The sequence below is a fragment of the Panthera leo genome, chromosome A2 (genome assembly GCF_018350215.1).
Source record: "Panthera leo isolate Ple1 chromosome A2, P.leo_Ple1_pat1.1, whole genome shotgun sequence".
In the NCBI taxonomy this organism is placed as follows: Eukaryota; Metazoa; Chordata; class Mammalia; order Carnivora; family Felidae; genus Panthera; species Panthera leo.
The window spans coordinates 562,536-575,491 of NC_056680.1; the positions used below are offsets into that span (position 1 = coordinate 562,536).

Sequence of the window (12,956 nt, forward strand, 5' to 3'; positions counted from 1 at the left end):
CGAAACTCTGCCGACTTCGAACGGAGCTTCAAAGTTGTTCAAAGTCCTTCGTGTGCAGCTGAGCCAGAGGTTTGCACCTGGGTTCAGAGACCAAGCAAACTCAACCAAAAGCAAAAGGATTGTTTACATATTCGTTTTAAGTTCATTTATTTTGAGAAAGCGCGGCATGAGAAGGGGAGGGGCAAACAGAGAGAAACAGAATCCCACGGCGCAGAGCCCGATTCTCCCGGGACCGTGAGACTGTGACCTGAGCCGAAATCAAGAGTCGGACACTTAACCAACAGAGCCCCCCAGGCACCCCTGTTCTTGTACGAAGTCCATGTTCAAGAACAGCCAAGAGTCACGTTAATTTCAGGTGCAACCAGTGACACCCTGTCAGCTACCCCTCAGTAACTAGCTATGCCTCCCCCCAAAACAAAACACACAAAGTAAGTATCAATAAACCGAAACAAAACACAAAACCCCCCTACCCCTGTGGGGGCAAGGACACAATAACCAAGTCGTTTTCTGTTTTTTTTACTGTGGTTAAAATATACGGAATACCTACCACATCTAAGTGCACAGCTCACGGGCGGCAAGCACACTCACAGTCATGCAGCCACCCCCTCCATCCGTCTCTAGAACTTTCCATCTCCCGAAACTGAGACTCTGTCCCCATGAAGCACTGACTCCCCGCCCCCCACCACACCCCCCACTCCCACCATCCACTGTCTCTGTGGACGGGACTCCTCTAGAGACCCCCCGTGAGTGGAGTCACATGGACGTGACCTTCTGTGCCTGGCTTCCTTTGGCAAACAATGTACGTACGTTTGCAGGGGCAGGGGAGACGTGTACCACCGTTAGACATGCTACAAAGCTGTCACTTGGAAAACCAGGACTGATCCACAGACAAGAGGAGCTGGAAACAGACCCATGTCCACCTGGGAATCCCGAGGAGTGTGGCAATTCGGGCAGTAAGGACCCGCTAGGCATTCACAGTATCAAGAGCACCATCTTTCCCAGGGAGAAAAGATACATCCCTAAGTCATACCAAGCCCAGGAGCAAATCCCAGAAGTCAAGGCCACGTGTAAACATACCAACGTTAGGAACAGACGTTTGCAAAAACAAAAAACGGAAAAAGCCCTCGCAAACTGTGTAACTGACCAGGGACTTGTGCATGTTAAGCGTATATAACACACCTGCACACGGGAACCGACAGCACCTGCAGCCTGGTCGGACAGACAGCCAGCCAGCCCGATCCCGCCACGGACGAAGGCTCTGAACAGACCTCCCTCCAAAGATGATGCTGAAGTGGCCAGTAGGCACACAAACGCTGCTCAGCGTGGCCAGGCGTCAGGGAAAAGCAGCCCGGGCGACGGCGAGGACGCAGCCCGCCCCGCCAGGAGAGCCGCAGAGGGCAGGGGTGTGCGGACGAGACGTGGGGCGGCTGCAGTGCTGACCGCCGGGCGGTTCCTCCAACGGGCAACCAGCCTCCAGGCGACCCGGCAATTCTACTCCCAGATACACGCCCGAGAAAAATGAAAACACACGTCCACGCGAAATTTGTGGTGAAGGCCCACAGCAACATTATTCGTAACTGCCAAAACGTGGAAGAACTCGCTGTCCAATGGCAAGCAAATGGATACACACGTCCACAGCGCACGCGCACATCCCTTGACCGCGAGGAGTGAGGCGCCCGCCCCCGCCGCCCCACAGTCGGTCCCCGAACACACGATGCTCAGGGAGGGAACCAGACACGAGAGGCCACGCGAGGTGTGAATCCATGTGCGTGAAATGTCCAGAACAGGCTCATCCACGGACGGGAAGGGGGCTCGTGGGGGCCGGGGTGGTGGTGGGGAGGAATGAGTGGTGATGGGGACGGGGTTTCCTCTGGGGTGACAAGTTCTAACAGTGACAACACTAAAACCCACTGAACGGTGTGCCGCAAATGGGCGGCTTGTGTGGCACAAAAGTTACATCCCGATAAAGCAGTTACTAAAACAGAAAGAAAAGCAAACCGGGGGAAGACTTCCTGAAATCAGACGGTAACGGGAGGAAGCTGGGTGATCTCACTGCAAACTTCTGCGCGAGAAAAGCAGCAGGAAACCAAGTCGAAGCAACACGGCAGCGCTGCCTGCCTCGCGCACGTGGACAGGGCCCGATGCCCACCGTCCACCCCCCCGCAGGCTCGGTACAGGGACGGGAGAGGACGGCCACCCTCCGGGGCAGCAGGCGCCACAGAACAAGGGGGCTGAGTCCCCCCGGTGGGGCCTAGGGGCTACAGCCTCGAGCAAGGCCACTCGTCGCAAACCGTTCGTTCTGCCTTCCAGACAGGCCGCTTTATTGACTCCAATACTTCTAATTCTTAAAAACACCCGGCAGCAAGTAGCGACTGGCTCTCTGCCGCCACGGACGCGGCTCACAGATGTCCCCGGGGCCACCCTATAGGACACGGCGACAGCAAGGCGCTGGGGGCCAGAGACTTGGACCCAGGACTGCAGTTTGTCACCGGGCGCCGGAGGGCCTCCCTGCGCCGTCCCGTTCCCTCCGGAGGCGCCCCCACGCGGGGCCCAGGTGAGGCCACACACAGACCTTCAGCCCAGGGGTGTGGAGAAGCAGCAGTGAGGAGGTTCCTGGGGTGACTGTTCCCACAGGGCAGGCCGGCTGCCGCCCTCAGCCTGGGTGAGGGACTCCGGGCCGCTGGACGAGAGGAAGGACGAAGGCGTGTTAGTCGGTCCTGCGAGCCTGAGCCAGCTGCCTCCAAGCCCGGCGACAAGTGGATGACACACGAAGGACCGTGGGCAGCGGGGAGAAGGGGCTCTCCGGCCACAACCCGGTGGGCGGGAACGATGCGCTCCCTCCCGGGCCGGAGACGGACAGGCCCTCCCGCTCAGCACCCCCGAGAGGTGCCATCTCACCTGCAAGCAGGGCGGCTACTGCACCAGCCGGTAGGTGATGTACCTGCCCGCGGTCTCGCTGGGCCGGATGATCTTCACCACCTGCGCAGGTGCCAAAGCAGAACAGGGGCTGGGGCCTCCCCACAGGCTGAAGTCACAGCCCACCCCGGATCTGGGGTGGGGGGGGCCCTGGGTGACGGGGGGGGGGGGGGGGCGGGACTCCTCACCTGCCCTTGGGGGAGCCCCGGGGGGGGGGGGGGGGGGCGGCGCGAGTCCTCACCTGCCCTCGCTTTATCCCAAAGTAGCGGGCCACCGGGTCTCCGGCCTGGATCCTGGGCAGCTGGTTCTCTCGGAGTTTACTGAGCAGTTCAGTCAGGGAAAAAGCCAGGCTCAGCTGACGGGGGTGGGGGTGACTGGGGTGCGGGGGCCCAGGGGAGGGGGCCGAAAGGATACTACCGGGCCAGGAGCTCGGTCACCTCCTCCTTGGTCATGACGACGTGCTCCGGGACCAGCTGCCAAGAGGAGGAGCCGAGGACAGGCCCCGCTGATTCCCCACACAGAGAAGGGGTGCGGGGCGGGCCCTGACCAGCTGCCTTGTCGCGCCACGTTAACCAGAGGGGCCGGGGTTTACAGATGTCCTGGCACAGCCCCATCCTGCTCCCGCCTCCATGTGTGGACGGGGGTTCCCAGACTGTGCCTTCTGCAGACCAGCCCTGGGGTCCCGCCCCCACCCCCTGGGGCTTCCTGACTGTGCAGGCCAAGCAGGCCTGGGGATCTGCATTCCTGGTTATGTTCCTGGGTGATGTTGCTGCGGCCCGTCCGGGACCACGCTCAGGGACCCCTGCCCTACTTCCATCACCAGACCGGCTCTCCGCAAAGCGGGAGCATCCAGCCCCGGGGACGCGTCCCCACTGTCTTCCTACTGTCAGGCAAATGCCCACATCTCTGCCATCCCCCAGCGGGTGAGGGACCGTGGGGCCCGGCACTGCCTTCCCAGCCTCCCTTCGTCCCTCGCTAGCCCCCGCTGGGGAGGAGGGCCCATTCCCCGCAGCCCCCACCTGAGGCCCCCACCTCGTGCTCTGTGATGTTGATGAGCAGCTCCTGTTGCAAAAACTGCTCCAGGACGTACTTGGGGGCCATGTCAACCAGCGACTGGAAGAGAGACCGCCCTCAGGCACAGCCAAGAGCCAGGACCACCCCACCGTTGGCTCCCTGGAGGCTGGCGGGGGCGGGAAGCCAGAGAGGGTTTGCTTTCACACCCCAATAAACCGCCAAGCATTGCAATTCAGCAAAACCCACCACCAGGCAGCCGGGCTCCTCCGCAGGGAGAGCCCGCCCACCCAACAGGGGCCTCGGCCCGGTGTCACGGTGACAACCAGGTGATGCTCGCGTGTTTCCATCTGACAAAATGCTCCCGGGGCTCGTCCTCGAGCCGATGGGGCTGGGAGTGTCCTGCAGCCCCCAAGCACAGGACGAAGAGTGCTTACTGGTCCTCCGTCCCGTCCTGTCACAGACGGGGCACCGACCGCCCTGCCACTCTGGCCCTGCCCCTCAGCGAGGGACAACCGCTCCTTCTCAGATCCCAGTCCCCGGGGGTCCCCTCGGGATGGGCGAAGGGCCCCGTGAGGAGCTGTGGCAGGAAGGGAAGCGAGGTGCTCAGGGCCGAATGAGAGACAGCGGGGCTCAGCACCTGGGCAGGGCCCCCACCCACCTGCTTGGCGGAGGGGGTCATGCCCTGCTGCACCACAATGAGGGCGCGGGTGATGTTCTCTTCCTGCATCCGCTGGCAGTACACCTTGATCGTCTTGATGCCGACCTTGGGCTCCTCTGCGGACAGAACGCACGGCGGTCTGCACTGCCGGGGCCCCTCTCGCCGTGCGGGCCCGGCTCCCTCGCCCTCTCGGGCACCCGGGCGCTAGCTCTGCTGTGCCGAGGGGCCCCTGTGCCACTCCGGAACGGCCCCTTCTCTCTGAGGCCTCAGCTTCCCCACACACACGACAGGAACCTGGCTGCTGGCTCCCAGACCAGGGGGCTGGCCGCCTCCACGTCACCTGGGGAGCTGAAAGGTGCCTGGCAGCCCGGACTTACTGGACCCCTTCCTGGAAGTAGGATCTGGGACGCATGTGGTCCGGGGCCTCAGTGGTGCCAGGGTTTGGGAACGCCCACATCAAGCGCTTCGTCTAGTCTACGGGAGCCCGAGGTCCCACCACGGAGACTACCTCCCGTCCCTGCACTGCCGGTGGGGTGCCAGGTCACCACGGCGCACAGGCCCAGAGCCTGGCACGATGGGACCTCTGGACTCCGGGAGCCCAGCAGACGGGCAGCCCCTGGTGCCAGGACCCACACGGGGCTCCCGGCCAGGCCCCTGCCCGCTGCTCCGTCACGGCACCCTCCTGAGACCCTCGCTCCACCGACGGGCAGTATCGTGGGCTGAGTCGTGTCCCCCCAAAGCCCTTACGTTAGAGTCCCAACCCCCAATACCTCGAACACGACTGCATTTGGAAACAACGCTAAATTTACGCGAGGTCATCGGGGCAGACCCGAATCCAACCGACTGCTGTCCTTCTAGGACACGAAGACAGAGACGCAAAGAGCAAGCGGCCGTGTGAGGACACAGGGCGAAGGCGGCAGACCGCCAGCCCTGCTGATACCTGGCGTCAGACTTCGTGCCTCCGGCGCTGGGAGCGGAGCGGTCGCAGACGCTCAAGCCGCCAGGTCGGGGGTGCTGTGTGGACTAACACGGCAGGAACCCCAGTCCTGAGCTATGGCCCGCGGGAGAACACGGACGCCCCCACTCTCGGGAGGCTGAGACAGCGCCACAGGGACGCAGGCGGCTAAGCACCAATGCCTCCAACAAGCACGCCTCACACACGGGGACGCTTCCTGTGAAAGCACCAGCTGGGTCCATTGTGTAAACGTGTGCCACCCCCCTTGATTCCAGGCAGTGGGCTGGGCCCCCAAGTGCTCACCCCACAGCACAGCCTCCCGACCCTTATGGGCCTCAGAGTCGGGCTGCCTCAGTGAGCAGGTGCTAAGACAGAGGGACACAGGGGGCCCGGGACACCCCTCGGTGGGCTCTTCGCTCGACCTGGAAGGGGTGGCACCCGAGCTCGGTGAGGGGCATGGACAGGGCCCAGGACGGGGCCAGAACCCTCCAGCAGCACAGGAAGGGGCTGCAGGGAACGGGAGGCTTGGAGACTGGAGGCTGGGCTGATGGGGGGGGGGGGGGGCCAGAGAGGACACAGGTGAGTCTCAGGTCATGAGGGGTCCGGGGGCCCCCCTGGGAGGCCTGTGACGGTCCTGGTGGAGAACACAGCCGAGGAAGAAAAACTGGGGAAGGGGATCGAGGAGAAGGAAGCTGGAAAAAGTGCTCAGAGAAGTCAGAGAAGTCAGAGATCAATGTCATCGTCTGCAGCGAAAGGGCGGGGGGGGGGGGGGGGGCGCGGCAGGGGGGGTGTGTGCTCTCTTTCCAGGCTGGGAAGAGTAAAAAGGGTCAGTGTAGACACTGGTCACACAGCATGCAGCTGCGACCATGTGACCCCGAGCAGGCCCTCGGATGGCTCTACTAGGACCGTGACCCCCAGGACACACACAGCCAAGGACCAGCAAGGCCCTCACCTGGAAAGAAGACGAACATCTGGTCAGTGGGGTCGTCGTTGTGGGCCACCAGCACTGTGAGGTCTGTGCGCCGTGGCCGCCCTTCACTCGGCTTGTCCCCAAACTGGGCCTTGAACTCTTCCAGTGTCTGGTCCAGCTCATCCTGGGTCACCAGGTAGCCACGGTCATGGCAGAGCTGCAGAGAGAGAGAGAGAGAGAGAGAGAGAGAGCTAGCCCAGTGACCTCAGGGCAGAGAGAGCTGGCGGGAAGCGCTCGGGCCAGATGAGGCCACTGCAGAGAAGGACACGGGGTTTGGGGGCCTGATGCGACAGGTGCGTGTAGACGTCAGACGGAAATGGGCAGGTGGGGACACAGACCAGGGCACGCCCCAAGAGAGCCCCTGCGCTGCTCCAGACAACCAGCTGCCACACACGCAACTGTCACCTTATCCTGAGCCTCGGGGACAGGCCGTGACCGGGAAGCGGTGGGGCAGAGCTATGGCCCTGGGGTCTGGGTGGGAGGGGCACTGCTGGGCTGGCCAGGGCTCCTCCAGTGGGCGAAGAGGATCCAGATGGAGAGAGGGAAGGTCAGAGCTGCTACCCGGCCCTGCGCCCACCCCTTTTCTCCATGAGCCCCCTGGCCTGATTGTCCCTCCAGAGCCTGCAGGGCCCCCAGCGCAGCCCCTGGGCACGGCTGCTCTGGTCCCTGCCTTAGAGCAGCTTTGCAAAGCGGTAAGAAGAGGCTGAATGCGGCCGCCTGGGCTTAGTTCCGGCGGGATTTCTCCCAGGCCTGGGATCGCACGGGTCCCCTCCCACCGGGCGGCTAAACCGCACGCCTTGCAGCGAACGCTCAGCCAGACTGTTGCTGATAGTTGTCCCGAACAACGCGAGGAGCTCAAAGGTGGCGGCCGAGGCCGTGAAGTAGCCGCCGAACAGAAACATCAGTCAGACGCCCTCACTGACCAGCAGGGCTCCCCCCAAGCCCCGATTCTGGGATTCTGTCAGGCACCCGGGCTAGAGCCCAAGCCTTCCAGGAACAGGCCCAAATGGGAGAACAGGGGTCCGCCGTCTCTCTCCAGCTCGAGGGAGACCCCCTCCTCCCCACTCCCACCCCCCGCCCCTCCCCGGGACCGCCGGACTCCCGGCTCGGCCACAGGCCGTCGGCCCCTCCGTCCTCCACGCGCCCCGGCCCCGCTGCGCGCCGCAGGGACCTCGTCCTGGTCCGACCTCGCCGCGTTAGCCGAGCAGGCTCACCTGCATGATGGTCTTGCGGATCTTCCACAGCCGGTACGTCTCCTCCTCGTCGTCCATGGCCGCCGCCGCTCCGCGTCAACGCGCCCCAGCCCGGCAGTACCCTCACCGACTGCGCCTGCGCCGAGCCATTGTCAAGCCCCCAGTCCGTCTCGTGGAGGGCTGTCGACAGCGAACGCCTGAATCCAGACAACTTCGGGAGCGGCAGCGCCAAGGGCAGCCCGGGCCTTCTGAGAGCGGCGGTTGGCTGCGCGAGAGGCGTGCGAACGGAACCGCCCACTCTCGCCTCGGCAGTTCTCGCGTGGCCTTGGCCGCAGGGCCTCTCGGGAGTTGTGGTTTCCGCTCAACGCTGGTCTCTGCGTTAGATTTAGAATCGTGGGAGGCGGAGGCGAGCTACGGGAGGGGAAACTGAGGCCGGACGGAGGCAGCGGTCTCCTCGCTTCCCAGAGAGGGCCGGGCAACTTTGTAGGCCCTTTGTAAATATGCATCCAGGTGCTGCGGGCCGCGTCCAACTTAATGCCCATGAGCCTTGGTGTTCCGTTCTGTGCAATGGAAATAAAGTGTCCCCGTTTAGAGGGTTAGGTGAGAGTCTAAAGGGACGGCTGTGCTTGGGAGGAGCCTGGCATAGCTCCTGGGCTCATGAGGTGCTCCCACCTGTGTCTCCCCGCAACTCCCACTGCGCATCCACCCCTGCCCCCAGCTCAGCGCTCGCCCCATTGGAGGCGCATCAGGAGCTTCTCATTGAGCGATACGTTCACAGAGACAGACATTCCAGGGAGACACAGGACAGAAACGGTGAGCACAACAGACGATAATGTTACAAGGTGACAATGCTATGGAAGAAAAGGTAGACCACGCTAAGCAACGTGGGAGACTTTCAGTGTCAAATGGGGAGGAGCTCAGGGAAGGCAAGGAGCGAGAGAGACTCTGGCAAAAGCCCAAATAGAAGGAGGAAGCTGTGGGAATGTCTATAGAAAGGTCTATCAAAAGGTACAGCGTGTGCAAAGGCCCTGAGGCCGCACTTTGCCTGGTGAGTTGGCAGCAAGGAGGCCTGTGGGGGGAGGGGAGGACAGGAGGTTAAAGAGTGCAGTGAGGCAAACCCTGGGAGGCCTTGTTGCTTGGGTTGAAAAGCTTGGGTTAACTTTGTCAGTCACTCTCAGTGTTTGAGCAGGGAGACCAAGGAGGGGTGGAGAGGATGACCTGGGCAGAGCAGTGGGCAGAGTCCTGGTATTCTGAAGGTGGAGCCCACAGATTTGCAGATGGACGGGACACGGAGAAGAGAGAGACAGAGAGGGAGGAGGGAGAACAGGGCAGCCCTGACTGGGGCCAACAGGCCAGGGAGAGACAGGTGTGGGTGACAGATTAGAAAGGGGCTCTGGAGGGGCGCCACTGGGAGTGGCCCAGTCGGTTGAGCGTGTGACTTCAGCTCAGGTCATGATCTTGCGGTTTGTGGGTTCGGGCCCCATGTGGGGCTCTGTGCTGACAGCTCGGAGCCCGGAACCTGCTTCAGATTCTGTGTCTCCCTCTCTCTCTGCCCCTCCCCTGTTCATGCTCTGTCTCTCTCTGTCTCCCAAAAATAAATTGAATAATTTAAAAATTTAAAAAAAGAAAGAAAGGGGCTCTGGGGGCACCTGGCTGGCTCAGTTGGTGGAGGAGAAGTTCACGCTCCACATTGGGCATAGAGATTACTTAAAAAATAAGAATAAAGAAAAAAGAAAGAAAAGAAAGAAGAAATGATCTCCTTGCGGCCCAAGGAGAGAGATCAAGGAGACCTTGGGATATGAGTGGAATCCAGGGCAAAGTCCAAGGTTGGGAGGCGGGGGGGGGGGGGGGGTGCAGCAGACTTGTGGGAGTCAATGGAGATCGGAGGCTGGGCGCGGTCACCGAACAGATCCGAGACCAGGACTGGAGCCTTGCCAAGATGTGGAGGCCGAGGAGAGGGAAGAAGCAGCGGAAGGGCACAGAGCGGGGCACAGATCCTGAAGCAGTGGCCTGGCCTCCAGTCCTGGCTGTGTGAACCGAGGCACATCCCTTAGCAATTTTGTACCTAAATGTCTCCCTTCCCCCTGCCTCGTAGAACAGGGACAAAAACAGCACCCGCTTCTCAGGGCGCTTGATTAACGATGGCAGTGCCTGGCACCAGCAGTGTTACATGAGTGCTCCTTGGTAGAATAAAGGGCGGTAGGAGGTTGCCAGGTGCCCTGGAACCAGGTGAAGAAAGCGTCTGGAGGAGGAGGAGGGAGAGACCAACCATCACGGCCACGAAACGGCAGTTTGAGTCTGAGCAGATGTGAAGATTGGACGGGAGCTTGGTGACCCCAAGGAGGGCAGGTCAGGAGGGGGCCTGGCCAGGGTGGGATGGATGAGAGGAAAGGAGTTGGAGATGTGGACGCGAATGCCAAGGGGAGGGGGGCCAAGGGTGGAAGGAGAGGGAGCTAGGAGCGGTTTTAAGATGGGAGAAAAGGCATCTGTCTAGGTTGCTGGCGTGAAGGCAGATCTGGCAAGGGGAGAAGGCAGGACTGTTGGAACCTGGGGGCGGGGGGAGGCCGGCTCCAAGGAAAGGTGGCCCGGATAGTACCCCAAGAGGGCCCAGGCATGGGTGGCAGGTGAATACAGTAGTGGGTGTGTAGATGTTAGGCAGTCCTGCTGTTCCACAGGGCACAGAAGAGACAGGAGAAAGGGCTCACAGGGCCAGGTGGGCCTCAGGACCCCAGAGAGGCTGCCAAGGCCTGAGCATCATTCTGATGATTCAGAGTCCAGTGACTGTGCCCTCAGCGCCAGGACACAGAGACACAGAGTGGCAAGCTGCTCCTTCGCACCTCTCGCCATGCTGTATCACATGGCCGAGGCTGAGTCCAGAACTCTGGCCGCCATCCACACGCTCCTGGGTGGGGATATAAAATGGAGTGGATGGAAAACAGTCCGGCAGCTGCTCACGAGGTTAAACGAGGCTTAGCATCTGACCCGGCAATTCCACTCCTAGGTGCATACCAAGGAGAAATGAAAATGTACGAAAAGAGGGAGGGGGACAAAACAGAAGAGACTCCTAAATATGGGGAACAAACAGAGGCTTGCTGGAGGGGCTGTGGGAGGGGGCATGGGCTAAATGGGAAAGGGGCATTAAGGAATCTACTCCTGGAAATCATTGTTGCGCTATATGCTAATTTGGATGTAAATTAAAGAAAAAAAAAATTTTTTTTAATTAAAAAAATGAAAATGTATGCCCATACAAACACTTGTACAGCGTTACAAAGGCAAAAGTTCAAAACAACCAAATTCCATCAATATATGAACAGGTAAACACACTGTCCACCACGCATGGGAACATTACTTGGCCACGAGCAGAGCAGGAGCGAGGCGCCCACCCCCGCCGCCCCACGGACGGACCCCGAACACACGACGCTCAGGGAGGGAACCCGACACGAGATGCCACACGGAGTGTGAATCCACGTGTGTGAAACTTCCAGAACAGGCTCTTCCACGGACAGGAAGGGGCTCGCTCATGGGGGCCGGGGGCTGGGGGAGGGGACAGGGAGTGACTGATGATGGGGACTGGGTTTCCTTTGGGGTGATGGGATGTTCTGGAATTACCTAGCGGAGATGGTTGTACATTTTAAATATCTTAAAAAAGTGTGCACTTCAAAATGGCTAAAATAGTGGATTTTATGTTATGTGAATTTTATCTCAATTAGAAAAACTTTCCACTTTGAAAAGGCCTCTCGCCAGTGGCCAGCTGAGCCCCCTCACTGGGGACACACAGGAACTTAGGCCACCACAGGGAAGCCTTCCTGGAGCCTTGAGACTGTCCCAAGACTCCACGGCCCCCTCTGTGAGACGGGGTGTCTCCGGCAGAAGCCGTGAAGCCCGGACGCCCCGCCGGCAGCCGCACCTCCGGCTGGCCTCCACATGGGTTGTTGTCTTCGCCTCTGGCCCCCTCAGGACATGGGTGCTGCCAGCTCGCTCCACCTCTCTCCTCCTGCGGGGTGGGCACAAGGGCGTTTCCCTGAGCTGTTTTTCTGGCCCATCCTGCAATAACCAACAGCCTCGGGGGCCATCTTTATGACAAAGTTATAGGTCACAACTGCGGCAAAAGTGAAAACAGCAGTCTTCCCCCCAGGGCCAGACAGGCTCCTTCCCCAATGTGGCCGTGACACCCCGCGGTTCCAGGGGGGAAGCAATATGGGCGGCACGTGCGGGGGGGGGGGGTGCTCCTTCTTGAGAAGTGAGGCTGCCCAGGTGGGACTATGGGGGCTCTCTTCCGGGAGGTGACTCAGACAAGTGGGCCTCTGGTAGCCGCACTGGAGGGAGGCGGCCACGTGAAGGCCATTGTGCAAGACAGGGCCTGGCCGTTGGAATGGGCTTCCTCATTTCATTGCGCTTCTACCCCTAAGCGTGGCGCAAGGCCAAGGGCCCCAGCTCTGCCCTTGGGCAAGCCTGGGTGGGAGGGGGTCTCATTGGGGCCCCCCAAGTGAACCAAGCCGAGAGTCCTTCCCCCCCCCCCCCCCCCCCCCCCCCCCGTCTCTGCAGCAATGTTCACGGGAGGACCCGAGAAGGGGATAAGAAGTGCACTGTAGCACAAGCTGAAAACACCCACTCGTCCACAGGTCAAAGTCCAGGCAGGGCTGGGAGTGGGGGCGGACGGGCCTCTGAGGAATTCCTTGGCTCAATTCCCAAGAGCGGGCGGTTCTGTCTTCTGGACCGACTCGGCCAAATGCCTGAGCACGCCTGCACTGTGTGCAGACTACGCCCCTGGCGTGTGCCGCCGCTGCCCCGCACACACCTGCGCGTCCTCGCGGCCACAGGGGCCCGCTAACCGTCGCCCGGTTAGTGGCCCCGGGCTCACGCGCTGCTTGTAACGGCAGCGTGCCGTTTCGTGGCTCGCCGCTGGGTGGTCCCCGGCCTTCGCTGGGCCCACGGGCGGGGCGCCCCCGCAGCGACACCGCAGTCTCCAGTGAGCGGGAGTCTGACCCCGACTGACTTTATTTACTTTTAAAAGACAACCTCCAGTGTTCAAAGAGCTGGGCGATACGTCTGGGAGTTCGAGCCCCCCACCACGCGTTTCCAGTACTATCTCAAGTGGTCAGGCATCCCGCGGTGCCGAGGTCAACCAGCCGGATAACCGTCCTAAACTCGCCGACGCGCCGCGCCTCCTGCGCGGACCTCGCAGCCCTCCCAGCCGGCGAGCATGCGCAGTCGCGCAGAGCCGCGGAGCCGCAGCCCGGCCCGGCCCCG

At 61.4% G+C, this 12,956-nt stretch overlaps 1 protein-coding gene and 1 long non-coding RNA gene across 2 annotated transcripts; both read right to left on the reverse strand.

Moving 5' to 3' along the window:
* Positions 1-2,293: 2,293 nt before the first annotated feature.
* POLR2E (RNA polymerase II, I and III subunit E) lies at positions 2,294-7,914 on the reverse strand. The gene is made up of 8 exons (XM_042927753.1): positions 7,728-7,914; positions 6,496-6,670; positions 4,589-4,704; positions 3,949-4,029; positions 3,331-3,389; positions 3,158-3,236; positions 2,899-2,979; positions 2,294-2,680 (listed from the first exon to the last, which is right to left on the reverse strand). Exons 1-7 carry the CDS (start codon positions 7,782-7,784, stop codon positions 2,914-2,916), a joined length of 633 nt encoding a protein of 210 aa, XP_042783687.1. The 5' UTR covers positions 7,785-7,914; the 3' UTR covers positions 2,294-2,680; positions 2,899-2,913.
* A 3,455-nt stretch (positions 7,915-11,369) lies between these two features.
* LOC122213672 lies at positions 11,370-12,676 on the reverse strand. The gene is made up of 2 exons (XR_006199610.1): positions 12,319-12,676; positions 11,370-11,700 (listed from the first exon to the last, which is right to left on the reverse strand). It is a non-coding gene; the product is annotated as an uncharacterized LOC122213672 (long non-coding RNA).
* Positions 12,677-12,956: the final 280 nt, after the last annotated feature.